The sequence below is a fragment of the Equus asinus genome, chromosome 6 (genome assembly GCF_041296235.1).
Source record: "Equus asinus isolate D_3611 breed Donkey chromosome 6, EquAss-T2T_v2, whole genome shotgun sequence".
In the NCBI taxonomy this organism is placed as follows: domain Eukaryota; kingdom Metazoa; phylum Chordata; class Mammalia; order Perissodactyla; family Equidae; genus Equus; species Equus asinus.
This window is the reverse complement of record NC_091795.1, coordinates 66795331-66817810: the sequence shown is the minus strand read 5'-3', so window position 1 is coordinate 66817810 and position 22480 is coordinate 66795331. Positions and strand designations below refer to the sequence as shown.

The window sequence follows — 22480 nt, the reverse complement described above, 5'->3', positions numbered from 1 at the left end:
GCAAGGTCAGCCCCCTGAGGAAGGGACTTCGGTCAAGCGGTTTCCTGCTGTATCTCCAGCGTCCCGAACAGTGCCTGGGATGGAGCAGGTGCTCAGTGGCCATGTACTGAATGAACAAAGGGAGGGTTTGCATTTTGTGATTGTTAATATCGGGGCAGCAGTGGAGGGCTGGGTGGGGGGCTGCCTGGGGAGGGCCCACGCGGGGCTGGGAGCCTGAAACGGGCTGGGAGGCAGAAGCAGCCCGTTACTGCCCAGGCTGAAGGTGACAAGGGTAGAACCAGAGCAGTACTATTATAGGGCTGGAGAAGAGCAGAAGATGGATCTGAAACACCGTTAGGAGAGAAACTGGAGGACTGAGAATGAGACTGTGGCCGGGCATGAAGTGGAGGAAAGAGCTGAAGGCGACAACAGTGGTAGAAGAGACGAGGCTTTTGGGGGAGATATTGACTGTTAACCGTGGCGGTATTGCACAGTGACCAAGAGTGTGGACTTTGGAGTCAAACTCTTCTGTGGGCTTGAGTCTGGACCCTGTCCTGCACTAGCTCTGTGACATTCGGAAAGTTACTTATTAAAATCTCATGGGGCTACTGTGAGAACTAAACGAGATGAGGTAAAAACACTTGGTACGGTGTCTGGCTTGTCAAAGTGTTAGTGATTGTAGCTGTGTGGTTTGAGGGGCCACCCTGTTGGAGATGTTCTGTGGACACAGCAAACATGAGACTGTGAGCCTGGAGCTGGGGAGCACACCAGGCTAGGCCACAGAGCTGAGTGAAGGGGAGTGGGGTGAAGGGTCCACAGGGGAGGGCCCGAGAGGTCTGCTGGGTAAGACTGTGGCTGGACGGTGATCAGCCCTGTTGGGTGCTGTGGGCAGAGGTGGCTAGGGAGGGCCTGGTGGGAGTGTGTGTGTGCTGCCCGCAAAGAGGAGACCTGGGAAGAGCAAATATATCAAGATCCTCCTACAGGAGTGGATCCCCTGACTTCATCTCTGCCTGTGGCTTCCAGGACAGAGTGGGGTGTATGATTGGGCTGTCCCCAGACCTGGGCTCTGCTGTAATTCTAGAGAATTGAAAACCTCCCTCCCCAAACTGAGAGCCACTGGGGGTTGGAGAGCTGTTTCTCAGCCCTGGGGGTCAGGGCCGGGACCTGCCACCTGCATCTCTCCTAGCCTTAGAGTCACCCAACCATCCTCAGAAGGCAAAGTCACAATCTGCACGCAGAGTAACCAGAAAGAGGAACCAGAGGAGGGTAGGGGAACCCGGAACAGCCAGCCCTCACCCTCCCCTGAAGGCACCGTGAGGATGACAGTCCCCTTTCTGCAGGCTTCTGAGGGTGAGATGAGGGGTGCAGATGGAGGAGGAGGTGAGGACAGAGGGCAGGAGCACCGGGGCGTGCCTGGGACTCACAGGAGCTTGTTGCAGACCGGGGGCAGGAAGGAGGCCCGGTTCTCCTCCACCCAAGTTTTCACTCTCACCAGACGCTCCATGGCCGCCCGGGGAGCCGCGCTCTGGAGCGTGTGCCTAGGACCGTCGGAGGGGCGCGGCTCCGCCCAGCCGCCTATGGGCCGCCTCATTAATCAGCATCCCGGGGGTCAAAGGGCGGGGCAACTCCCCCTTCCCCCAGGATACCTCTGTGGCTGGGGCAGGGGTCTAGTGCTGTGGCCCCTCTCGGACTTTGGTCTGAAGCTCGCCTGCCCTCCGCGCCGCCCCTGGCCTGCCCTTGCCAAGCCCTGCAGCCTCCGCGCGGGGGTGGAGTAGGGGGTGTGGGAGATGGAGGTGGGGGAGGTGGGGGAGGTGGGGGAGGTGGGGGGGATAGGGGGACACCGCCACGCGCCTCCCCTGCGTCCCTGCAGGCACCGGCTTGGCCTGGGCCGCACATCCTGGGCTCCCCGCACACCCGCGCGGGGCTGGGAGCCTGATACAGGCAGAAGACATACGATCTAGAACCTTCCTGGTCCCTTGTCCCCAGACTTTCCTCTTGGGCCCCAGGGAGGCCGAAAGAAATACTGTAATGGGGAGGAGGCGGGTTTGGAAATCCGAGCGCCTTATACAGGGGCGCTAGCACTGGATTGAAGCCTCACTTTCTCATCTGGAAAATGGGAATGCCTACACAGCCCTCTCCGGGTTGCACAGCGGCCACCACAGGCCCAACATCATGTTAGTTTCTTGTCTCTCGCGAGGACGGAGGTCAGGCCAGAGTCCCCAGATTTACTTAGTGCCGCTCGCTGGGCGCTGCCTTTGGCTGGGGGAGGGAAGCCGTCCGGGAAAGGATGGGAGGAGCGCCTGCGGGCGCGATGCTCTCGAGCCCCCGGCGCACGATAGGGACCCGCAGGACCCGGGCTGGAGGGCGCTGTCTCCTCCGCTACGTTCGCCCGAGGAGGTAGAGCACGTCAAGAGCCCGGCACTGTTCTGAGCACACTCCAAGTCTTAGGGACATGCTCAAGTCACGTGACAATCATATGCGGAGTTTTACAGATGAAGAATTGGACACTCGGTGTCCTAGCCCTCAGGAATCTCGGGGTCTGGGGGTGGGGAGGGCGGGCAAACCTGTGCTAATATTACAGCCCGGTGTGGCAGGCTCTCACCCAGTCATCCTCAGGGGCGCTGGGGAGACTTGGTACCTCTGTGTGTGGGTGGGGATGCGGAGGAGGGGCAAGGACAATTGGACACCTGCTTTTCTCTTTCTTTCTTCCGGACTCAGAATTCTTAGGAAAATTGGGGGTGTGTGTTGGAGGAGGGTGGAGTGGGGAGGTGGAAGGTGGGGGAGAAGGAAAATAGCTCAGGCTCTGACACCAGAATCCAGACAGGGTATAGGGTGTAAGAAAGTCAGAACTCTCCCTTGCGGCTCCTGCCTCCCGGCCGTCTTGCCCCCTCCCTGCTGCCTAGAGTGGGCTGGTTTTCTCAGCACCTTCAGACACAGAGACTCCCCTATGCAAATCAAAACCCAGTCAGAAAGGAAAAAAAATTCCCACCCACCTCCGCTGGAACCCTCATGTTCCTTCTCCACCTCCACCCCCTTTTTTTTCCCTTTCTCCCTCCTTTTTCTTTTTAGTTATTTATGTAGAACTTGTTTGCTGAGCATTTCTTTCTAGAATATTGTTTGGCACCAAAATAACTCAAACCATATTCTTTATCTTTCTCATCTACAAGTAATCAGAGGAGATGTAAACAGTGACACATAAACACCAAGGATCTATGATGTGTTAGGTTTGCTTTGGATGTTTGTTAAACGGATGGATGGATGACTGGGTGGGTGGATTAGGCATGAATGAATTCACACCAATAGGAAAAAAATGATTTCATCCTAACAGATGTTCTGTTACTACTAAAAAGGAAACAATGATAGTTACCTTGTATTTTAATCTATATAGTCAACATGAATAATTGAGGCCACAAGTAGAATGTTTGGGATCTGAATTATCCAGATGAATCCTAAACACAGGCTAAATAATCTGTTCTCTCTGGTTTGTGCTGTGTGGAGAAAACACCATGTCTATTCCATTGGTAAGCTGCCTGCCTAGCTTGGATGTTGGGCACCATTTGACTCCAATGTTCAGAAAACTGACAGTTCCCATTTTCTCTGGGTGGTCTGGCATCATGTAGTCACAGCCATCCAGAATCCTTCTGGGTATTGACCTGTGGGCTCCTTCTAGATTTTGGATCTTACCTGCTCGAAGTAGCCACCCTTCCCCACTGTACACAGGAGCTGATTTGCACTGCGGAATCAGAAGCAAACAGCATCTGCCTGGGATCAGAGCTCATCAGAGCCTGTCCCACTTGCTGGGGCATTGCTCTGGCTCCCCTGCATGGTGTGTGGCCGCCCAGGCCACTGAGTCCAGTAGATGCTCCTAAGCTTTGCTGAACCTGGCTGGTGATAACTGTCACATCCCTTTAGGCTCTCAATGGACAGAACTAGTTGCTCCGGCCAATCCGTTTTCCAGCCCACCTTGGCCTCTCTCTGCCTCTCCCACTTTCCCACCTTTTCACATAATTCAGTAAATACTTAAGAATAAATAGCTTTATGTGAATAAAAGGGCTAGATCATGATCTGTATTGGTTATTTGGAAATCTGGGTTCTGGGCCTGCTATCTTTTTAACTGGAGTTATTTACAAGTCTGTTTTAAAATTTCTAAATACATAGTTGATTTATTTTTTGTTTTTTCGGTTTTTTTAGGCCATCATTTGTTTTTCACTTCTAATTTTATTGCATTGTGGTGAGTGAAGATGGTCTGTGTATTATTTTGGGGTGGGAGGATGTGTTAAGATTTCCTTCACAGTTGAGCCTATGGTCATTTTTTGTGAATGTGTATTCTCCGCTGAGAATACATTTCTAAATGTTTCTATTAGATCAACCTGTTAGGTTACCCTAATAATCATTATCCTTATTTTTTTAATTGCTTAATATTTTAGTTTCTGAGAGAAGCATGTTAAAGTCTCCCATTGTAATTTTTGGTCAGTTTCTCCTTATGCTTTGAGCAGATTTTGCTTTACATATTTGAGTCTATGTTGTTAGATGTAAAAAGGCTCATGACTATTTTATTTTCTTGTTGTAGTGTTTCTTTTATCAATATGAAATACTTCCTCTTAGTTTCTTGTCACCTTTGTCTGATACTGATATTGCTATACCTGCTTTTGTGTGTTTGTGTATTTTCCAGGCATGGTAAGTTGATTGAAAAGATGCCAGAATAACTCCTTCCCTTCTCGAAACCATACCTCTTGCAATGTGACTTTGCCATTCTTCCCATCTAAGGTGGAGTCTGTTTCCCCACGTTTGATTCATGGTTGCCATTGTGACCTGCTTTGAATATAGAAGGCCGCAGAACTGATGCTTTGGGACATCTGAGTGGAGTCCTCGCTAGGTCTCGCAGCAGCTGCGCTCATCACCTGAATGCCACTGCCACCACACGCAGAAGCCTGGGCTGGCCTCCTTGAGGGTGAGAGGCTGAGTGGAGAGTGGGGTTGGCCAACAGGCAGCCCCATCTGTGTGACACCATTTTCGACCCTCCAGCCTGACTTGAGCTGCTGGATGATGGCAGCTGCATGAGTGATCCCAGAGGAGACCAGCAGAGGACCTGCCTAGCTGAGCACAGGTCAAATTACTGACCCACAGAGCAAATAAAATGGTCGTTATTTCAAGTCATTAAATTTTGGGGGTGGTGGTTAGACTGCAGTAGATAACTGAGACACCAAGTTATTTGTGTCGTTTTCTGTCATTTTCTTTTAGGTATACTGCTCATGAATAGCACATAGCAGGAGTTTAAAAATATAGAATCCGAGAGCCTCCATTACTTAACAGGTGGATTCAACTCTTTCATATTTGTGTGATTATTGGTATGTTTGTACTTACTCCTGACATCTTGTTTTGGGTTTTCTAATTGCCATGCTGTCTTTGTTTCCCATTGCTGCTCTTACAAATTATTACAAACTTAATGTCTTAAAATGACACACCTTTATTCTCTTATAGTTCTAGAGGTCAGAAGTCTGAATGGGTCTTACGGGCTAAATTCAACTATTGTCAGAGCTGCATTTTTTCTGGGGCTCTAGGAGAGAACCTATATCCTTGCCCTTCCCAGCTTCTAGAAGTCACCTGCATTCCTTGGCTCAGGGCCCCTTCCTCCATTGCTGAAGAGCATCACTCCCACCTCTGCTCTCCTCTCTCTGTGACTCTCCTGCCTCCCTCTTTTCCTCATAAAAGCCTTTGTGAGAACATTGGACCCACTCAGATAATCCAGGATAATCTCTCCATCTCAAACTCCTTAATGTAATCACATCTGCAAAAGTCCTTTTCATCATGTAAGGTGACAAACTGTCAGATTCTGGGGATTAGCACATGGGGGTCTTTGGTAGGGGGAGTGGATGGGAGAGTGGGACACTGTCTACCACATACGCCTTCTTGTTTTTTCTTTTGTTTCTCTTTCTCTCTTTCCTAGTTTATCACGATGCTCATGGCTACAAGTAACAGAGACCCCAGTTAAACAGTGGCTTAGCCAAGAGAAAGTTAAAGTTAAAAGGTCATGTAACTGTATACCCAGAGGGAGAATGAGCCTGTGTCCCAGTAGTGTCATCATGGACCCTGGTTCTTTCCATCCTTCAGATCTGCCATCTGCAGCATCAGCTTCACCTCAAGGCTGGTTCCCTGAGGGATCAAGGCATGTATACTGCCCACAGCTTTTCCTTTAGACCAGAGGTTCTCAAACTTGCCACCATTGACGTTTTGGGCTGGATAATTGTTGTGGGGGGGCTGTCCTTTGCATTGTAGGATGTTTAGCATATCCATGGCTTCTCTCCACTAGATGCCGGTAGCTTTCCCTCAGCTGGGACAACCAAAAGTGTCTCCAGACATTGCTAAATGTCCCTAGGGGGCAAAAGTACCCCCAGGTGAGAACCAGGTGTGTTTCCTGGCAATATGAGGCTCACATGCCCACACCCAAAACAATTACTGGGGCAAAGGGAGTGGGATACTCTGATTGATTTAGTCAAATTAAGATTTGTACCTGAAGCCAGAGATGGAGTCGGCTTTCCCAAGGTCAGTGGCCATGAGTGGGGGCTGGGATACTCACAGGAAACTCTGGCTCCTGCCTGGAGCTGGGAAACGATGCTTGGGAGGTAGTCAACCATGCCCACTACACCTGGCTTTTGATTAAGTTTTCTTTGATCCATTTCCCCTTCTACATTCTATTCCTATGTGTCTAGTGGTTATTCTTTAAATACATACATATTTAAACTTGTAGATTTCTAATAATGTGTATAGTTAATCAGCATCGATATCCACCCCTAGAACAAGGCAAGAACAAAGGAATTTGGGCAAGCTTTAATTTCCTTCTGGAATTCCCTATTGACAACTTCTGTGTTGATATTTTTTAGATTATTATTTTAAAATTTTATACAGGCAATACTTAGATGTCTTAATACGTTTTCCTAATGTATTAACTTGCTATTGCTTCTTGTATTCCATACTTTTTTCTGGAATCATTCGTGTATTCGTGTATATGTGTGTGTGTCTATCTTTCGTCAGATCTGGAAAATTCTTGACTTTAAAAAAAAAAATTGTGGGGCCAGCCCGGTGGCACAGTGGTTAAGTGCGCACGTTCCGCTTCTTGGTGGCCCGGGGTTCGCCAGTTCGAATCTCGGGTGCGGACATGGCACTGCTTGGCACACCATGCTGTGGTAGGTGTCCCACATATAAAGTAGAGGAAGATGGGCACGGATGTTAGCTCAGGGCCAGGCTTCCTCAGCAAAAAGAGAGGGACTGGCAGTAGTTAGCTCAGGGCTAATCTTCCTCAAAAAGAAAAAAAGTTGTTTCTCATCTATTCTCTCTATTATCAACTTCCAGAATTTTTTTCAATGAATGTTACAATTTTTTGATCTTCTCTGCATGTCATTTAACTTTCTTATCCCCCATCTTCCTTTGTTCTGCATTCTGGGAATATTCTTCTGCCTGGTCTTCCATTTTACTCTTTTTCTGTTTAGTTGATGTATTCTACTATTCAGCTCATCTACTGAGTTTTAAATTTCAATGGTTTCATATTTTTATTTACAAAGTGTTTAATTGGTTCCCTTCTACAACTGGCTTTCTTCATTTCATGGATGTGATACACTCCCTTATTTCTTCAAGGAAACTGTTTTAAAATGTAAACTGTTTATCAGGGAAGGTAATATTAGCTGATGTAACAGGAAAAAAACCCCACCCCACTCCAAACTCAGTGGTTTAATACAATGGAAGTTCACTTCTCATTTTTACAAAGTGCAAATTTAGGGACATGATTTCACAGAACTTGACACAGGATCTTGTTTCCCTCATTATGTAACTTCCAGTATCATGCTGGGCATTGAAATCCAGCTGGCAGAAAGAGGAAAAGAGAGAGTGGAGGCCAGACCTAGCTAAAAGTGGTGTGCACACTTCTGTTCACATTCCACTGGCTGAAACTCAGTCAGTCGTCTCACCTAACCTCAAGGGAGTCTGGGAAAGGTTCTAGCTTGTCTCTCTTTCATGATACTGACTTTTCTCAAATGTTTAGTGATCCTTGTGCAAGTCATTTTTATGGCTGACATTCTCCGTTAGACCATTGGCTGTCTCTGTTTGCACAGCCCACTGGGGGGAAGAGGCAAGAATCTCACTGGGTGCTATTGAGAGCAGGGGAGAGGCAAGATCTGCCACCAGGTAAGGCATCTCAGCAGCTGGTCTTCTGGGCTTAGGCACTCCCACTTTCTCCTGGGGTATCCCAGCCACCTCAGGTACTGCGCTGTCTCTCTGTTCTAAACTCTCTCATCCATTGCTCTCTCCCACCTAGAAAACACCTCCCATCACAGACTATGACAGGGGTGCGTGGGAGTCACTATGCTGCTTGCTCCTGCTTCAGTGTCCCAACAAATTACCCTAGCAGTGGCCCCTGGATTTCCTCCCACATCTTCATCCCTCTTGGGTCTGAATCATCCATATGGCTGCTCCCAGTAGCCTGAGAGAATCTCCTCTTGGCTCCCCTACGCACCATGGGCTGAGGTTTCCTTCTTCAGTCTAATTTTGCCCTCTTTTAGTCATTCCTTGCAGGTTCAGTTTCAAGTGTATTGAGAGGTCCTTTTCCGGTGTTTTAGTATATTTACTGTATTTATTTATTTTATATTTATATCTTTCATTTGCTAGATTTGGTGTTTAACATTTCGAAAAACTGCTCGACTGTTTCCCAAAGTGGCTGCACCATTTTACATTCCCATGAACAGCGTGTGAGGGTTCTGCTTTCTCCGCAGCCTCACCAGCATTTGCTCTTGTCTCCCTTTTTGGGCCCCAGCACTCTTAGACTCTCAATCCCATACTCCCTTCTCCGGGAACTCAGTGGAAACTGTTGAGAAACTGTCGCCATTTGGACCTGCCGCTACTGACCACTGCTTCCCTTCGCCAGTGCCCCCTTCAAGTAATCAGCGAGAAACAATTTCTGCCCGGGATCCGAGTGCGGTGTGAGGTCTGAGGAGCCTAACTAATTGCAACAACAGCAATAACACCCTCTCTGGTTACCACTTACTGAATGATTCTGTGGCCCACTCTGCTAATCGCCACACGCTTTCTTATTTAATCTCCATTTACAGATTAGCAAACAGAAACTAAAGCTCAGAGTATTAACTGGCGCCCCCAAGGGTCTAGAGCTGGTAAGTAGTGGCACCAGAATATCAACACCTTGTGCACGACTGGCATCAAGGCCTGTGCTTTTCCCACTAAGTTTTTCTTCTTAAAGAATTCTGCCCCCGTTGAGTCCAGTGGGGTTGCAGTGTATGGCGGTGTTGGGGGCTAGGGACTGGTCCTAAAGTTAGTAAGGCAAAAGTTGCATATAGTTCAAGTCAAATTAGAAAATTCTTTATTTCACTTATAAAGCAACAATTCTTAGACATGAAAGCTTGGGAACCGCTGAGCTAGAACTTGAACAGGTATTTGTACACCCACGTTCACAGCAGCACTATTCATAAGAGCCAAAAGACATAAGCAACCTAAGTGTCCACTGACTGATGAATGAACAAAATGTGGTATGTACATACAATGGAATATCATTCAACCTTAAAAAGGAACGAGATTTTGACACATGCTATAACACGGATAAACCTTGAAAACTTTATGCTAACTTAAATAAGCCAGACACAAGAGGACAAATATTGTATGAGTCCACTTATATGAGGCAGCTAGAATAGTCAAATCTGTAGAGACAGAAAGTAGAATAGTGGTTATCTGGGTCTGGGGGAGGGGGTTGGGAGTTAGTGTTTAATGGGTACAGATTTTCAGTTTGGGGTGATGAAAAAGTTCTAGAGATGGGTAGCAGTGATGGTTGCACAATAATGTAAATGTACCTAATGCCACTGAATTGTACACTTAAAATGGTTAAAGTAGTAAATTTTATTTTATGTATATTTTACCACAATAAAAAACACTTTAAAAAAACTATACACCAACCTACCTTATGACCAGCAATTCCACTCCTGTATTTACTGTAAATAAAAACAAAAACACTTGTGCAAGAATGCTCTTAGCAGCTTTATTTATAATAGCTCCAAACAAGAAATAATCCAAGATGTCCATTAATAGGAGAATGACTAAATCAACTGTGGTGTGTCCATGCAAAGGAATATTATTGAAGCCACTCAGTCAGTTGTTGGCTGAACAGAGACATGATCGAAGGTGACCTGTCTTACTCACACTAAAATTTTGACCCAAAGAACGCCCTGACTGTCACTGAAACCCGAGTTCCATGGCTGCCTCTGTTAAGACTCTTCCTTCCTCCTCTTAAAGGGAGACCCCATCATTTTCCGTGCTTCGTCTCTAAGACCTGCCATCCTGTACCTGGTCCAGCAGGTTCAGGTTCAACACTTGCCTTAAGAGACACAGGAACTACCCCACCTTCTCAGCGGGAGGGCTTCGGGCATTCAGGTGCCCACCACACCTGGGTGCCGGTTTTCACCTCTCCCTCCCGGTCCTAGTTCTGTCCGGTCTTTCCCAGGTTTCAAGTTAAGGCCCTTTGGCCACCATCATGCAAGTGAGCCTGACTAGTGCCTCTCTTGAGGGTAACCCATGAGAGGCACAGTCTAAATGCCAGGCATTCTCCAGGGTCTCCTTCTCCAGTGGCAAATTGAGCACTCGACTCTGTATAGAGTGGCGGGCATGGAGAACTCCCAGCTCTACCGCTTACTTAGGTAACCTCAGCTCTGCCACAGTTCGCTCACCTGTAAAAGGAAATAATAATGCTACTTACTTCATAGGGTGGACACGAGGATTCAATTAGTTAGTAGGACGTAAAGTTCCTAGAACAGTGCCCGGCATACGGTAAGCACTGTCTAAGTGTGTTATTTTTACCCACCTACCACCATGTTCTCCATATTCTTTGAAAGATTTGGCTCTCAAATGACAAGTAAAAGAAATAATTAATGCATCCTGTATCAGCCAGGATCCAGTCAGGAGGCAGAAACCACACCAGTAATTTGAACAGGGAAAATTCAGTATAAAGAACTAGAAACTAGTAAACGGGCTTAACTACTAAGAAGGGTAAATGGAACGCTAACGAATACAGGAATAACGGAAAAAGGGAGCAGCACTACCTCCAGAGATGACACAGAAAACCCACGGAAGGAATAAACTTGGAAAAGGCCCTCCTTCCCCGCCCAAGCTGAGACTCAGAACTCCTCAGTGAGGGCGTGGTGGTGGCCCACCGGATGGCCAAGAAGTTTGCTGAGGGGCTGCAGGCTGGGGTTGGCAAGCAGAGAACTGTGCTGGGTGATGGCGAAATCTCACAGGGAAGCCGCCCACTGGCAGCTGTGCTAGAGGCGCCCAAAGAGAAGCCTCTTCAGAGTTCCTCTAGCACCTTCCACCGACAAGGCCTAATCGTTGGCACTAGCCGACGGGATCACAGAGCAGGGCAAAGAAGGCTGTATTTGGAGCAGAGAAGCACTCAATTAATAACTGGCACACACTCCATCCATGTTCTCATAATTAAAAAAGATTTAATGGGGAATCTGTCCTGTTTCTGTTTTATGTATTTATAGCAGTACAAAGGGGGCGATGATTAGGGTGGCCATGTGTTCCTGGCTGTCTGTGACAGTCACAAGTTAGGCTCATGGATGCAGTATTATTAACCATACCCCTATCACCCTCAGAAATGTTCAGATTTGGAGGATGAATTACGTGATCACGCTAGCTCTTGACGTTTCATTTTCTATCAAACTTCTCCCACTGATGGTAGCTAGAAATACAGTATATACACACGCACCGATCTGCCTGAAGGCAACAAAGAGCTCCCCGGACAGTCCAGGTGCTGAGCGGCCAAGATTCCAGGGAGAGAGACATGCATGGCGGTGAGGCGGACCCGCTGAGCTCCTCCCCTCCTTGAGGCGCCGGCTGGTTTATAAGTGGAAGAAACTGAGAGGCTGAAAAACTGAGCAGAAAGTAGTAGTTTTCAAGGGTAACATATGATAAAAAAAAAAAAAAAAAAAGAGTATGTCTCTGTCTAAAAGAGGTCTTTTAATAAGTATCAAATGAAAAGTCTAAGTGATATGAAAGCATGGTGTCATAGTTAAAATGGCAGCATTTTTTCTTTCTTAAGGGTACAGAAAGTAACAGTACATTTTACGGCTTCAGGCATCTTAGATTTGATGAAATATGGTATATTCGTTCACATGTGTGAGTGTCTCTATAGGAGAGATTCCTAGAAAGGGAAATGCTGGGTCAAAGGATATATGCATTTGATAGATTCTGCTAAACTGCCTTAAAAACAAAACAAAAATGAACAGTGTTCATTTCCCCACACATCTTACCGACGTTGGATGTTACCGATTTTTAACATTTTTTCACATCTGATAGGCTCTCGCCATGTCTTCATTTCAGCTTCAGTCGAGAGTGAAGGGACCCGTGCTTCCCAGAGTTATTATCATGCTCTCCTCTCAGGTGTAATTGGTTCAAATCTGCATCACACTTCCCTAGAACTTGGGCCTTGGGACCCACACGTCTTTCTCCTCCTAAGGGAAAATAAAGGGTCATTTCCCCACATGGGGCTGGCGAGGATCGTGGTTTATTAGGGTAGGAAGGGATCTTAGACGCTGCTTAATCCCAGGGGTTTTGAGAGGCGTTCAAGATGGTCTGAACTGCTACAGGTGGCAGTGACATCTTTTAGACTTCTATTTAGAAAAATAATAATTAAGATAATTCTTCAGACAACCTCTTGCCCATTAAAATGGGATCACTCTGGGAGCGTCTGACTGCATGTTGACCAGCATCTGCCGCAGTCCCTGAAAGTGGGGGGGGGGGGGGGGGAGCGGGGTGTGTGTGTGTGTGTGTGTGTGCGCGCGCCCGTCTGTGACTCAGCTGCTCAGGTGGTTCCTATGTGGGTTTTGACTGCTCTATAGCAACATTTTTTAGCCATATACTGCTTAATATGTACCCATAATGGAATGCTGGCTAGAGATAGAAAATATAAAATGTTTGCTGAAATAAAGTAAAGGAAGACCATAAAATGAAAATTCTACAAATTTGACTCAAGATGATCAGTCACTAGATGTGCAAATTGCATTCAGCTAATCAAAATGTTCATCTGGCTCACCCTGATGTCTCTTGTATGTCAGAAACCAAAGCTAAAAAGACGAAATACAGTGACCATTATATCCAATGCAGCCTTTCATTAATAAGACTAGAGACCAGCCATTCCCACTTGGTGTTATTTGCAGAACGGTGCCTTCATATAGCAGCCTGAACTCTGTTTTATCATTTAGACACAAGAACATGAGAGTAATAAAAATAAACTGGTTTTTTTTCAAAGTGCAAAAATTCCAAACATTCACTTAGGAAAGCAGTTTTTGTCTATTTTTGATGCTACAATGAATCATTAAATTTCATACATTTTAATATACATTTGTCCCAATACCAAATATGATATATGTTGTTTTAAAAGTTATTTAACAAAGCATGCTTTTCCTCTACACAATTAATTTAAATTAAACATTTTGCATTACATGGTAAATGGAAAAAGGTTGAGGCTAGTCTTTTTATATTATGGGTATTACTCAAGATTGTTTTAAAATTATACATGTATCTAAAGTTTTTTATTTTAAAAATCACTTCTGTATTACAGATCGCACAAATTATTAAGTGATTAAATAATCTCAAGGTGTTGGCAAGAGTGTACATGGTGAAAGGAGCTCTCCAGTTGAGATAGGCTAGAAAGCTCTTATCTGGTCTAGATCCCTCAATTTATAAATGAGGCCACTGAGGCCCAGAGAGGGTAAGAGACTTACTTAAGGTCACACAGCCAGGGAGGGCCACAGCTCAGACTCTTAATTCACTGCTCTTTAGAGTCAGTCTATATGAAGTTGTGATTTGAAGGTCTCAGGAGACTTCTCCTTGGCTGGAACATCTCTCTGGTGGCAGAGGTTCTGACATGGCCCCCCTCCACCTTGAGCATTGCTCGCACTAGGTTCCTCCTTTAGAGCCCCAATTTCCTTGAGGACTAAGCTATTTTAGTTCCCAAAGGCTTCATGAGGTGCTGCCTTCCCCTGCCATGAAACCAGGGATCAGTCAATATCTGCTGAATTAATAAAGGAGTAGATCCATGAATGCGGGGAGTGTGAAAGGAAGCTGGACCACCAGGGGCCAACTTTGCTGCTCACAGTTCACCAGGTGGGTTCTACCTGAGGGGCTCAGGAGGGAGGAAGAGCAGATTCTGCAAATGCTACTGGGAGTGAGAACACACTGTGTATGGGTCCACAACTTACTTTCTTGTTTATCAGGAAATTAACTCCTTTCAATTTAGGGGGGAAAACAATGCATTTACCTTTACAGGTAAAGGTTCCAACTTTTGGGAGGGACTTATTTCAAAGGCTCACTCTCTGCTGCCCTTGATTTACCCTGGACTCACCCACGCATGTTCCAAGGAGCCCCAGTGCTAGCACGGTTGTAAACAGCGCTGCATCCACCACCTGGCTGGTGGTGCCTGATGGGATCTTGCAGGAGTGTTGACCATCCTCTTTCTGAACTCTTGCTCTGGATGTGTGTCTCTCATAGTTTACAAAATCATCCGGAAAATCGCACAGACCTCCTTTTGCTGGGTGGATAACCCCAATCTGTATGTGGCACTGAGTTTCCTAAAAACACCACCCTCAGGAGGCCCCTGCCTTACACAGAACCTGTCGCTGGCTCCTCATGGTCCGCCTCATCACTCTAATCTTTTCTGCTCAAATTTCAAGGCTTTTTGCAATGCTACTGCCGGTCACCCTAACACAACCTGTTACTGTGGACAAGTGCCCATCGGATAGGTGACTACCTACATAATCTTTATTCTGCACCCATCGCTTGCTCATGCCAGTTCCCCTAATCTATTACCAGTGTTCTGTTATTTGCTCTTCTGGCTCTCCCAGGAAAGCAGAGGTCACCAAACAGGGTGACCAACATGCCAACAGAGGCCCCTGAGACAACCGAGTGAGGCAACCCTGGAGGAAGAGACCGAGGGGGCCGCGGGCACTGTGTGGAGGTGGCCGCAGCTACCCTCCCAGGGGATGCAGTCTCCGGGGAGAGTTATCAGTTAGGTACAGGGAGTACAGTGCCTAGAGCCTGCAAAAATGTTTACATTTTAAACCCTTTTCAAATCAGGAGAAAAAATGAATATAGTAATAATGAATGTAACAATAAATCCAGCCTGGATTATATCTGTCTTTATTTGGCAGTAGTAAAATATAACGAAAACGATTTTTTTTTTTTTAAATGGAGGAAGGTGCCCACGAAAACAAAGTGCCTAGAGCACAGGACAGTCATGATTCGGCCCCGGGTACCGTGTTTATATTTTCTGGTTTATAAAAAAAGAGATGGATATCCAGATACTTGTATGAGACCTCTTGATTTTAAATACTAGGAACTAGTTTTAAAATTAAAACAAACATGATGTGGCCCAACAAAACGCGCAGGGGCTTAGCCTGCAACCTTCCCAAGGGCCGGGCGATCGAGACGTCCCCGGAATGCCCGGGGCTTGGCGCGGTTTTGAGGACACCCCTCCCGCCTGGAGCGCTCCGGGCACCCCGCTCACGACGGAAGAAGGGCCGCGGAAAAACGGGGGTACGCAACGCTCTGCTGCTGAAACCCCCGCCCTGTCCGGTCGTGGAGCTCGGTCGCCGCCCTCGGTCCGCCCCCGGCCCGGCGCTCCCCGGCCGCCCCATTGGCAGGCGCCGGATTCGCTCATTCGAGGGGTTTCCCGCTCCTGCCGACTTGCAGGGCGGCGCGGGGCGTGCGGGCTGCGTCCTCCCGCTTCCTGGACCCGCGGCGGCATCTGCGGCCGGAGAGCCGAGGCCGCCCCGCCCGGCCCCACCCTCCGGCCCGCGGCACCCCCGCAGCGAAGCCCGCCCGCTGGCCGCCGCCCGGTCCCTGGGCCAGGCCCCCTCCTCGCGGGGCCCGCGCCCGGGAGGCGAAGCTCCACGGAGGACGCGGAGGCGGCTGCAGACGGGGCGGCCGGGGCTGCCCCTCCCGCGCTGCCGGGGAGGCGGGCTGCGTTTTCTCCAAGGCTCCAGTGGCCCGCCTGTCACGGCCCTGCCAGCCGGATCCCCATCCCCGAGGAGACCGCGCAGGATGCCCGGGCTCACTCGGCATGGGCCGCCGGGCTGGAAGCTGTAGGAGGCTGGAGGCCGGAGCTCGTTCCCGCCGAGCCCGGAGCCACGGGTGCGCATGCTCCGCGAAGGCCCGCACCGGGCCTGCGTGAACCCTGATAGAACCATCGCGAGGCCGGCTAAGCGGAGCTCCAGTGGCGCAATCGGTTAGCGCGCGGTACTTATACAGCAGTACATGCAGAGCAATGCCGAGGTTGTGAGTTCGAGCCTCACCTGGAGCACGTCCCTTTTGGGTACCGGACCTTCCTTTTATCTCCTTGCCCAAGGGACCGAGTTAGTCTCTCTTTAGCCTTCTCAGTTCCTGTCTCTGAGTTCTCTGCGCGCACGTCCCGCTCCGCCGCAGGCAGGAAGCAGCTCGCAGTGGAGCCTCTTACCCACTTTCCAAGCGACTTGTTGCTCTCTCGCACCATCCAGCCGGTCGAACCCGGACGTTTACCTACTGCTCCCTCCTAGTTCTCCTCCTAGGCGTTTCCTTTAACGACACCCAGTCCCGGGGATGCGGACGGGAGGTCCCAAGACGCTGCAGCGGTGATGGGGCCCTGCTTGAGCATCGAGATCGAAAACGCCGGGCGTGTCCGAGCTCCCGGCGCCGCGACCAGGCCCGGGTTCCCGGTCGCTGCCCCTTGCCCAGGGCAGGGTGCGGCGCGGCGCGCGCTGGGTGGCGGGGCCCGAGCTGGGCGACCACTCGCGGGATTTGGGGCCCGAGGCCCGGCGCGGGGGCGCTAGTGCAGCAGCCGCTCCCTTCCTAAACTAGTAATAACTAGTCATTACCCCCTCCCTCAGATCTGCAGAGACCCCTAGACCCCCTTCTCCCATACCCAGACACCCGGGCCTCCCTGGGCGGATTTGCAGAGTTTGAGAAATTGCCTAGGGCGTTTCCCCTCCCCATTTCGCGCCTCTTCTCCCCGGTGTCAGTCTGGAGTGGTGGAATTCGCTGGCAAAACGGAGAGCAGACGTCTTCTAGTGATGTTCGAGTGGCGGGTGTCGTTTCATGCATGCCTCAAATCCCAGGTTCAGAAGACCTCCCGGGGCCAGAAAATCTCCCTCCCGCCATGTGGCCAGCTGGTTTTTGAAGCCAGCACAGGAACACCCCTCGGAGACGCGGGGGCTGAGTTGACAAGGATGAGGGGGTGCATCACATCCCCAGGAGGTGTGGACGAAGCAGGGAACCAGTTTAGTTGGGGTGAGAGGCCTCACGGGCGCGTTCTCCCAAAAGAGTGGTTTCAGCTGTTTTTATGGAAGTGCTAGTAGTTAAAACCTGGGGTGGAAATACTACCAGGAGTGGTGAGAAGCAAGACCTAGAAAGCTCAGAGAAAGTGGGCTGAGGGTGGAGCCTTGTCTGTCCCCTTGGCTACTAACCCCAGCCCCGGATTCAGAATGGGGGGGCCTCAAGGCGACTGAAATGTGAGAAACTCCACCCCCCTCCCCTAACCTGGCGGCCAGTTCCTCCCCCGACCAGAGCCTCTCGCACAGGCTTATCCTCAGCAGGGAGAGCTCCCTTTAGAAATCTAGCCAAAGCCTGGAACAAAAATCTATCCAATTTTTTAAAAGTTCGCTTAATTAAAAAAAAAAAAAAGCTTTATTGAGATATAATTCACATACCATACAATTAGCCCATGTAAAGTGTACAATTCAATGGAGTTTAGCATATCCACAGATGCGCGCAACCATCACCACAGTCAGTGTTAGAGCATTTTTATCACCTCAGTAACAAACCCTGTATCATTTAGCTATCACCCCTCTGGCCCCCCACCCCAGCCCTAAGTAACCACTAATCTACTTTCTGTCTCTATACATTTCCCTATTCTGGACTTTCATATGAATGGAATCATATAATACGTGGTCTTTTGTGACTGGCGTCTTTGAGTTTTCAAGATTCACCCATATCCTACCTGGTATCAGTACTTCGTTTCTTTTTATGGCTGAACCGTATTCCATTGTATGGATTCTCTCTCTTCTTGAACAATGGAGAAAAGTTTGGCATTTTTAAAAGAAAATTTGCTGAGAACTGCTTTAAAAAGGGAATTAATTTTAAAATGTACAAAGCAATAAAACCTCACCAAGTGTAGGCTTCTGCCCTTCAGAGTCTGCTCACTACAAGAACTGGTCAGGTACTCCTGAGAGCTGAGCACAGAGCAGCTTCCCCACATGGATGGAAACAAATGAATGAGAGATCATCTGCCCAACTGCCTATCCACGTTGGAATCCCTTCTACAAAACCCCAGCTCCTAGTTGAAAACTTCCAGCATCAAAACCTCATTTCTTCACAAGGCAAACCATTCCATTTTCTGTCAACTCTCACAGTTAGAACATTCTTCCTCTTCAATCTTGTTTCTGTCCCTGTTGGCTGTTGCTGGAATGGTGGTGGTTTGGAGAACTATTTTTCTTGTGGGATGGTGAGATAGGAAGGAAGGAAGCTAACTTAGTTGCCCTTTGTCTACATAATCTAGAAATCCCCAGCTAGGAAATTATTAGTGAGTTACAAATAAACAAACAGACTACTGGCAGATTTTAACAATGTGATATTGATAGGATTTTTTTAAGATTGTGATGGGTGATAAAGATCAAGTCAGAAAATTTTGGAAAAATGTTTTAAAAACCATAAAGTACCATACAGATGTAAGGTGGCATTATTGTCACCACAAGATTCGTGGGTTAGGCCTGTCTATAATGTATGGTGGCTTCAAGGAGGAAGGTGGGTAAACATGAGGTGGACGAACTTGGAAGGATGGGTGAAGTTATAGCTGAGTAGCTGCAGATACCTGGCAGGAGAGAAGTCTGACACCCCAGGTGGATGTTAGCTTTGTAGATGGCGTGGATGAAGAAAGGCTGTGAACACTGTGTGATACAAAGCCAGAAGGGAGTGCAGATTCAGTAGAATTTGGAGGAAGAGTAGAGTCAATCCAGAGACAAGTGTTTGTGACACACGACAAGATGCAATTTGATAGAGATGATTGTGAGCCTGTGTTCAGTTCAGAGTTCAGTGTGGGGGATGCCTGGCTTGACAGCTGTTTGCTTGTAAAGGGTTTGGGGACTTCAGATGGATGCAACCAACCTCAGTTGTCCAGCCATATGACCCAATTGCTAGGAATGTCAACCAATTATTAATGCATTACTATAAAATGCATTACATGGTGTAGTGTCAGGGATCACAACACAGCAGTCTGTGGAACAAATCTAGCCTCTAGACAGGTTTTGTTTAGCTTTCTAGCACTGACTTGCAAAGTGTGTGAAAAATTTGTAATCATTTGCCCACATATGCGGAGATTTTACTGAAATGCCCAGATTTCAAGTTTCTAATGAAAAATTAGAAGATTTGGTCCTCTGGGGCCCTTATTCCCACATGGCAACATTGGCTACCCTGTTTGGATGGGCATGTGATCTTCTGTTCCACAACTCTCCGTTAATCCCCAACACAGAGGCGGGTGCCCGCTGCAACTGCTTCACCAGCTTGCTTTGCTGTTTTCTTAATCTGACTCATTTCTCGCATGCACACCCCGCAGATATTGAGCGCTTGGCCTCTGGGTGGTTAAAGGGAGGGAATACTCCTATTGAGCTCTGGCAGGTCAGAACACAGCCCACTTAAAATTCAGCAAACAAAACCCCAGTTCTGTATTATGGAAAATTTCAAACGTACCCCAAAGTAGAGAAAATAGTATATTTAACCCCCATGTATCCATCCATCACGATTTTCAAGACTTGTCAACATTGTTTCATCGATATCATTCCCACAGCACTCTCCCCTGCCCCTGCGCCATCGCTGGAATATTTTAAAGGAAGTTCCAGATATAGTTTAACTTAACTTGTAAATACTTCAGTATGTATACCCAACAGGTAACTACTTTTTAAAAAAGCATAACCACGCATCATTACACTTAAAAAGATTAATAACATTGCCTCTGCATCATCTAATATCTAGTCTGTGCTCAAATTTCCACACTTACCTCTGAAAGGTATTTTTACAGTTGGTTTGTTTGAATCCAGATCCAGACAAGGCCCACACATTGCGGTTGATCGATACAGCTTTCGTTGCTTTTTAATTTGTACCCGTTCCCTCTTTCCCAACTCCTTTTTATGATATTTATTTGTTGATCTGTAGAATTTCCCACATAATTTAGCTAATTGCATCCTCAAGGCATCCTTTAACATGTTCTTCAATCCCTTCTGACAATTAGATCTAGAAACTTGATAATATTCAGATTAAAAGTTTTTTTTCCCAAAAATATATTATCGGTGGTACTATGTACCATTGCATCACAAGAGGAAGTATGTGTCTGGTTGTTCCACATTTAGTGATATTCATTTTACTGGTGATTTCAGATGTGGTCAGCCTAATACATCCGTTATGAAATTCCACATCAGCCTCTAACCTGATGGTTTTAGCAGCCATTGAGGCTCTTTGTTAGATTTGTTATTTTATTAAGGATTACACAATAGTGGTTTTCTAATTCTATTATTCCATTGACTATTTGGTTTTCCTAAAGCACAATTCACATAGAAAAGCCTGGACAATGTTGCTTGACTTTTTTTGTTTTCTACTAATTTTTAGAATGATGAGTTGATGCCCTTACAACTCCCAAAGGTGATCAATTAATTTTATTTTTCACATTTTTTTTGAATTATAGTTGACATACAACGAATTGCATCAATGATGTTGAGTAGCTTTTTGAATGCTTATTAGATATTCATATATCTTCTTTGGTGAATTATCCATTCAGATCTTTTACCTTTTTTTTATTGGGTGGTTTGTCTTTTCATTATTGAGTTGTAAGAGTTTTGTTTATTCTATGCACAATTGCTTTGTTGGATATATGTTTTGTAAATAATTTCTCCCAGTTTGTGGCTTGCTTTTTCATTTTCTTAATGGTGTCTGTTGAAGAGCAAACTTTTAAAATTTTGATCAAGTTCAATTTATCAATAATTTTTTTCTCTTATGGATAATATCTTTGATGCCATATCTAAGAAATCTTTGCCTAATCCAAAGTCACCATGATTTTAGTCTATGTTTTAGCTCTCTCATTTAGGAGTTAATTTTTGTGTATGATGGGAGTAGAGATCTTACTTTTATGTATGTGTATGGATATCCAGTTCTGGCACCATTTGTTGAAAAGCGTATCCTTTCCTGATTGCATCGTCTTGACACCTTGTCAAGAATGAATTGACCATACTTTTCAACAAATGGTGCTGGGAAAACTGGAAAGCCACATGTAAAAGAATGAAAATTGACCATTCTTTTTCACCGTTCACCAAAATAAACTCAAAATGGATCAAAGACCTAAAGGTGAGACCTGAAACCATAGGCTTCTGGAAGAAAACGTAGGCAGTACACTCTTTGACATCAGTATTAAAAGGATCTTTTCGGACACCCTGCCTTCTCAGAGAAGGGAAACAATAGAAAGAATAAACAAATGGGACTTCATCAGATTAAAGAGCTTCTTCAAGGCAAATGAAAACAGGATTGAAACAAAAAAACAACCCACTAACTGGGAAAAAATATTTGCAAGTCATATATCTGACAAAGGCTTAATATCCTTAATATATAAAGAACTCTCGCAACTCAACCACAAAACATCAAACAACCCAATAAAAAAATGGGCTGGAGACATGAACAGACATTTCTCCAAAGAAGATATACTGATGGCCAATAGGCACATGAAAAGATGCTCATCATCGCTGATCATCAGGGAAATGCAAATCAAAACTACACTAAGATATCACCTTACACCCGTTAGAATGACAAAAATATCTAAAACTAATAGCAACGAATGTTGGAGAGGTTGCGGAGAAAAAGGAACCCTCATACACTGCTGGTGGGAATGCAAACTGGTGCAGCCACTATGGAAAACAGTATGGAGATTCCTCAAAAAACTAAAAATAGAACTACCATACGATCCAGCCATCCCACTACTGGGTATTTATCCAAAGAGCTTGAAGTCAGCAATCCCAAAAGTCCTGTGCACCCCAATGTTTATTGCAGCACTGTTTACAATAGCCAAGACGTGGAAGCAACCTAAGTGCCCATCAACAGACGAATGGATAAAGAAGATGTGGTACATATATACAATGGAATACTACTCAGCTGCAAAACAGAACAAAATCATTCCATTTGCAATAACGTGGATGGACCTTGAGAGAATTATGTTAAGTGAAATAAGCCAGCGAGAGAAAGATAATCTGTGTATGACTCCACTCATATGAGGAATTTAAAACTATGGACCAAGAACAGTTTAGTGGATACCAGGGGAAAGGTGGGGTCGGGGGTGGGCACAAAGGGTGAAGTGATGCACCTACAACATGACTGACAAACATTAATGTACAATTGAAATTTCACAAGATTGTAACCTATCAATAACTCAATTAAAAAAAATGAA

At 46.6% G+C, this 22480-nt stretch overlaps 1 protein-coding gene, 3 long non-coding RNA genes and 1 other non-coding gene across 9 annotated transcripts in view; 3 read left to right on the top strand and 2 right to left on the bottom strand.

The window, feature by feature from the left end:
• HAAO (3-hydroxyanthranilate 3,4-dioxygenase) overlaps positions 1-1718 on the bottom strand; it is a 14479-nt gene extending 12761 nt beyond the window's left edge. For 2 of the 4 annotated variants that reach the window (XM_014833708.3, XM_044772311.2), the window contains exon 1: positions 1404-1718. In XM_014833708.3, the coding sequence (XP_014689194.2) occupies positions 1404-1570 (167 nt within the window). In that variant the 5' untranslated portion in view covers positions 1571-1718. The remainder of the gene's footprint in view (positions 1-1403) is intronic. The other 2 variants (XM_070512177.1, XM_070512176.1) reach the window with 2 other exon arrangements.
• LOC123286540 (uncharacterized) lies at positions 902-10015 on the top strand. Of its 2 annotated transcripts, none has more exons than XR_011504075.1 (3): positions 902-1359; positions 4652-5327; positions 8638-10015. It is a non-coding gene; the product is annotated as an uncharacterized lncRNA (long non-coding RNA). The 2 variants fall into 2 exon arrangements; XR_006529016.2 differs by having other exon boundaries at positions 926-1359; positions 4652-5292; positions 8638-10012.
• On the bottom strand, positions 4741-22480 carry LOC123286543 (uncharacterized). Its single transcript, XR_011504076.1, has 4 exons — positions 16323-22480; positions 12282-12482; positions 11738-11902; positions 4741-10697 (listed from the first exon to the last, which is right to left on the bottom strand). It is a non-coding gene; the product is annotated as an uncharacterized lncRNA (long non-coding RNA).
• The window catches only part of LOC106826370 (uncharacterized), a 52689-nt gene continuing 42698 nt past the window's right edge, over positions 12490-22480 (top strand). Inside the window, exon 1 of the long non-coding RNA XR_006529019.2 lies at positions 12490-16342. This is a non-coding gene — a long non-coding RNA (uncharacterized lncRNA). The remainder of the gene's footprint in view (positions 16343-22480) is intronic.
• TRNAI-UAU (transfer RNA isoleucine (anticodon UAU)) lies at positions 16238-16330 on the top strand. The gene is given in 2 exon segments: positions 16238-16275; positions 16295-16330. It is a non-coding gene; the product is annotated as a tRNA-Ile (tRNA).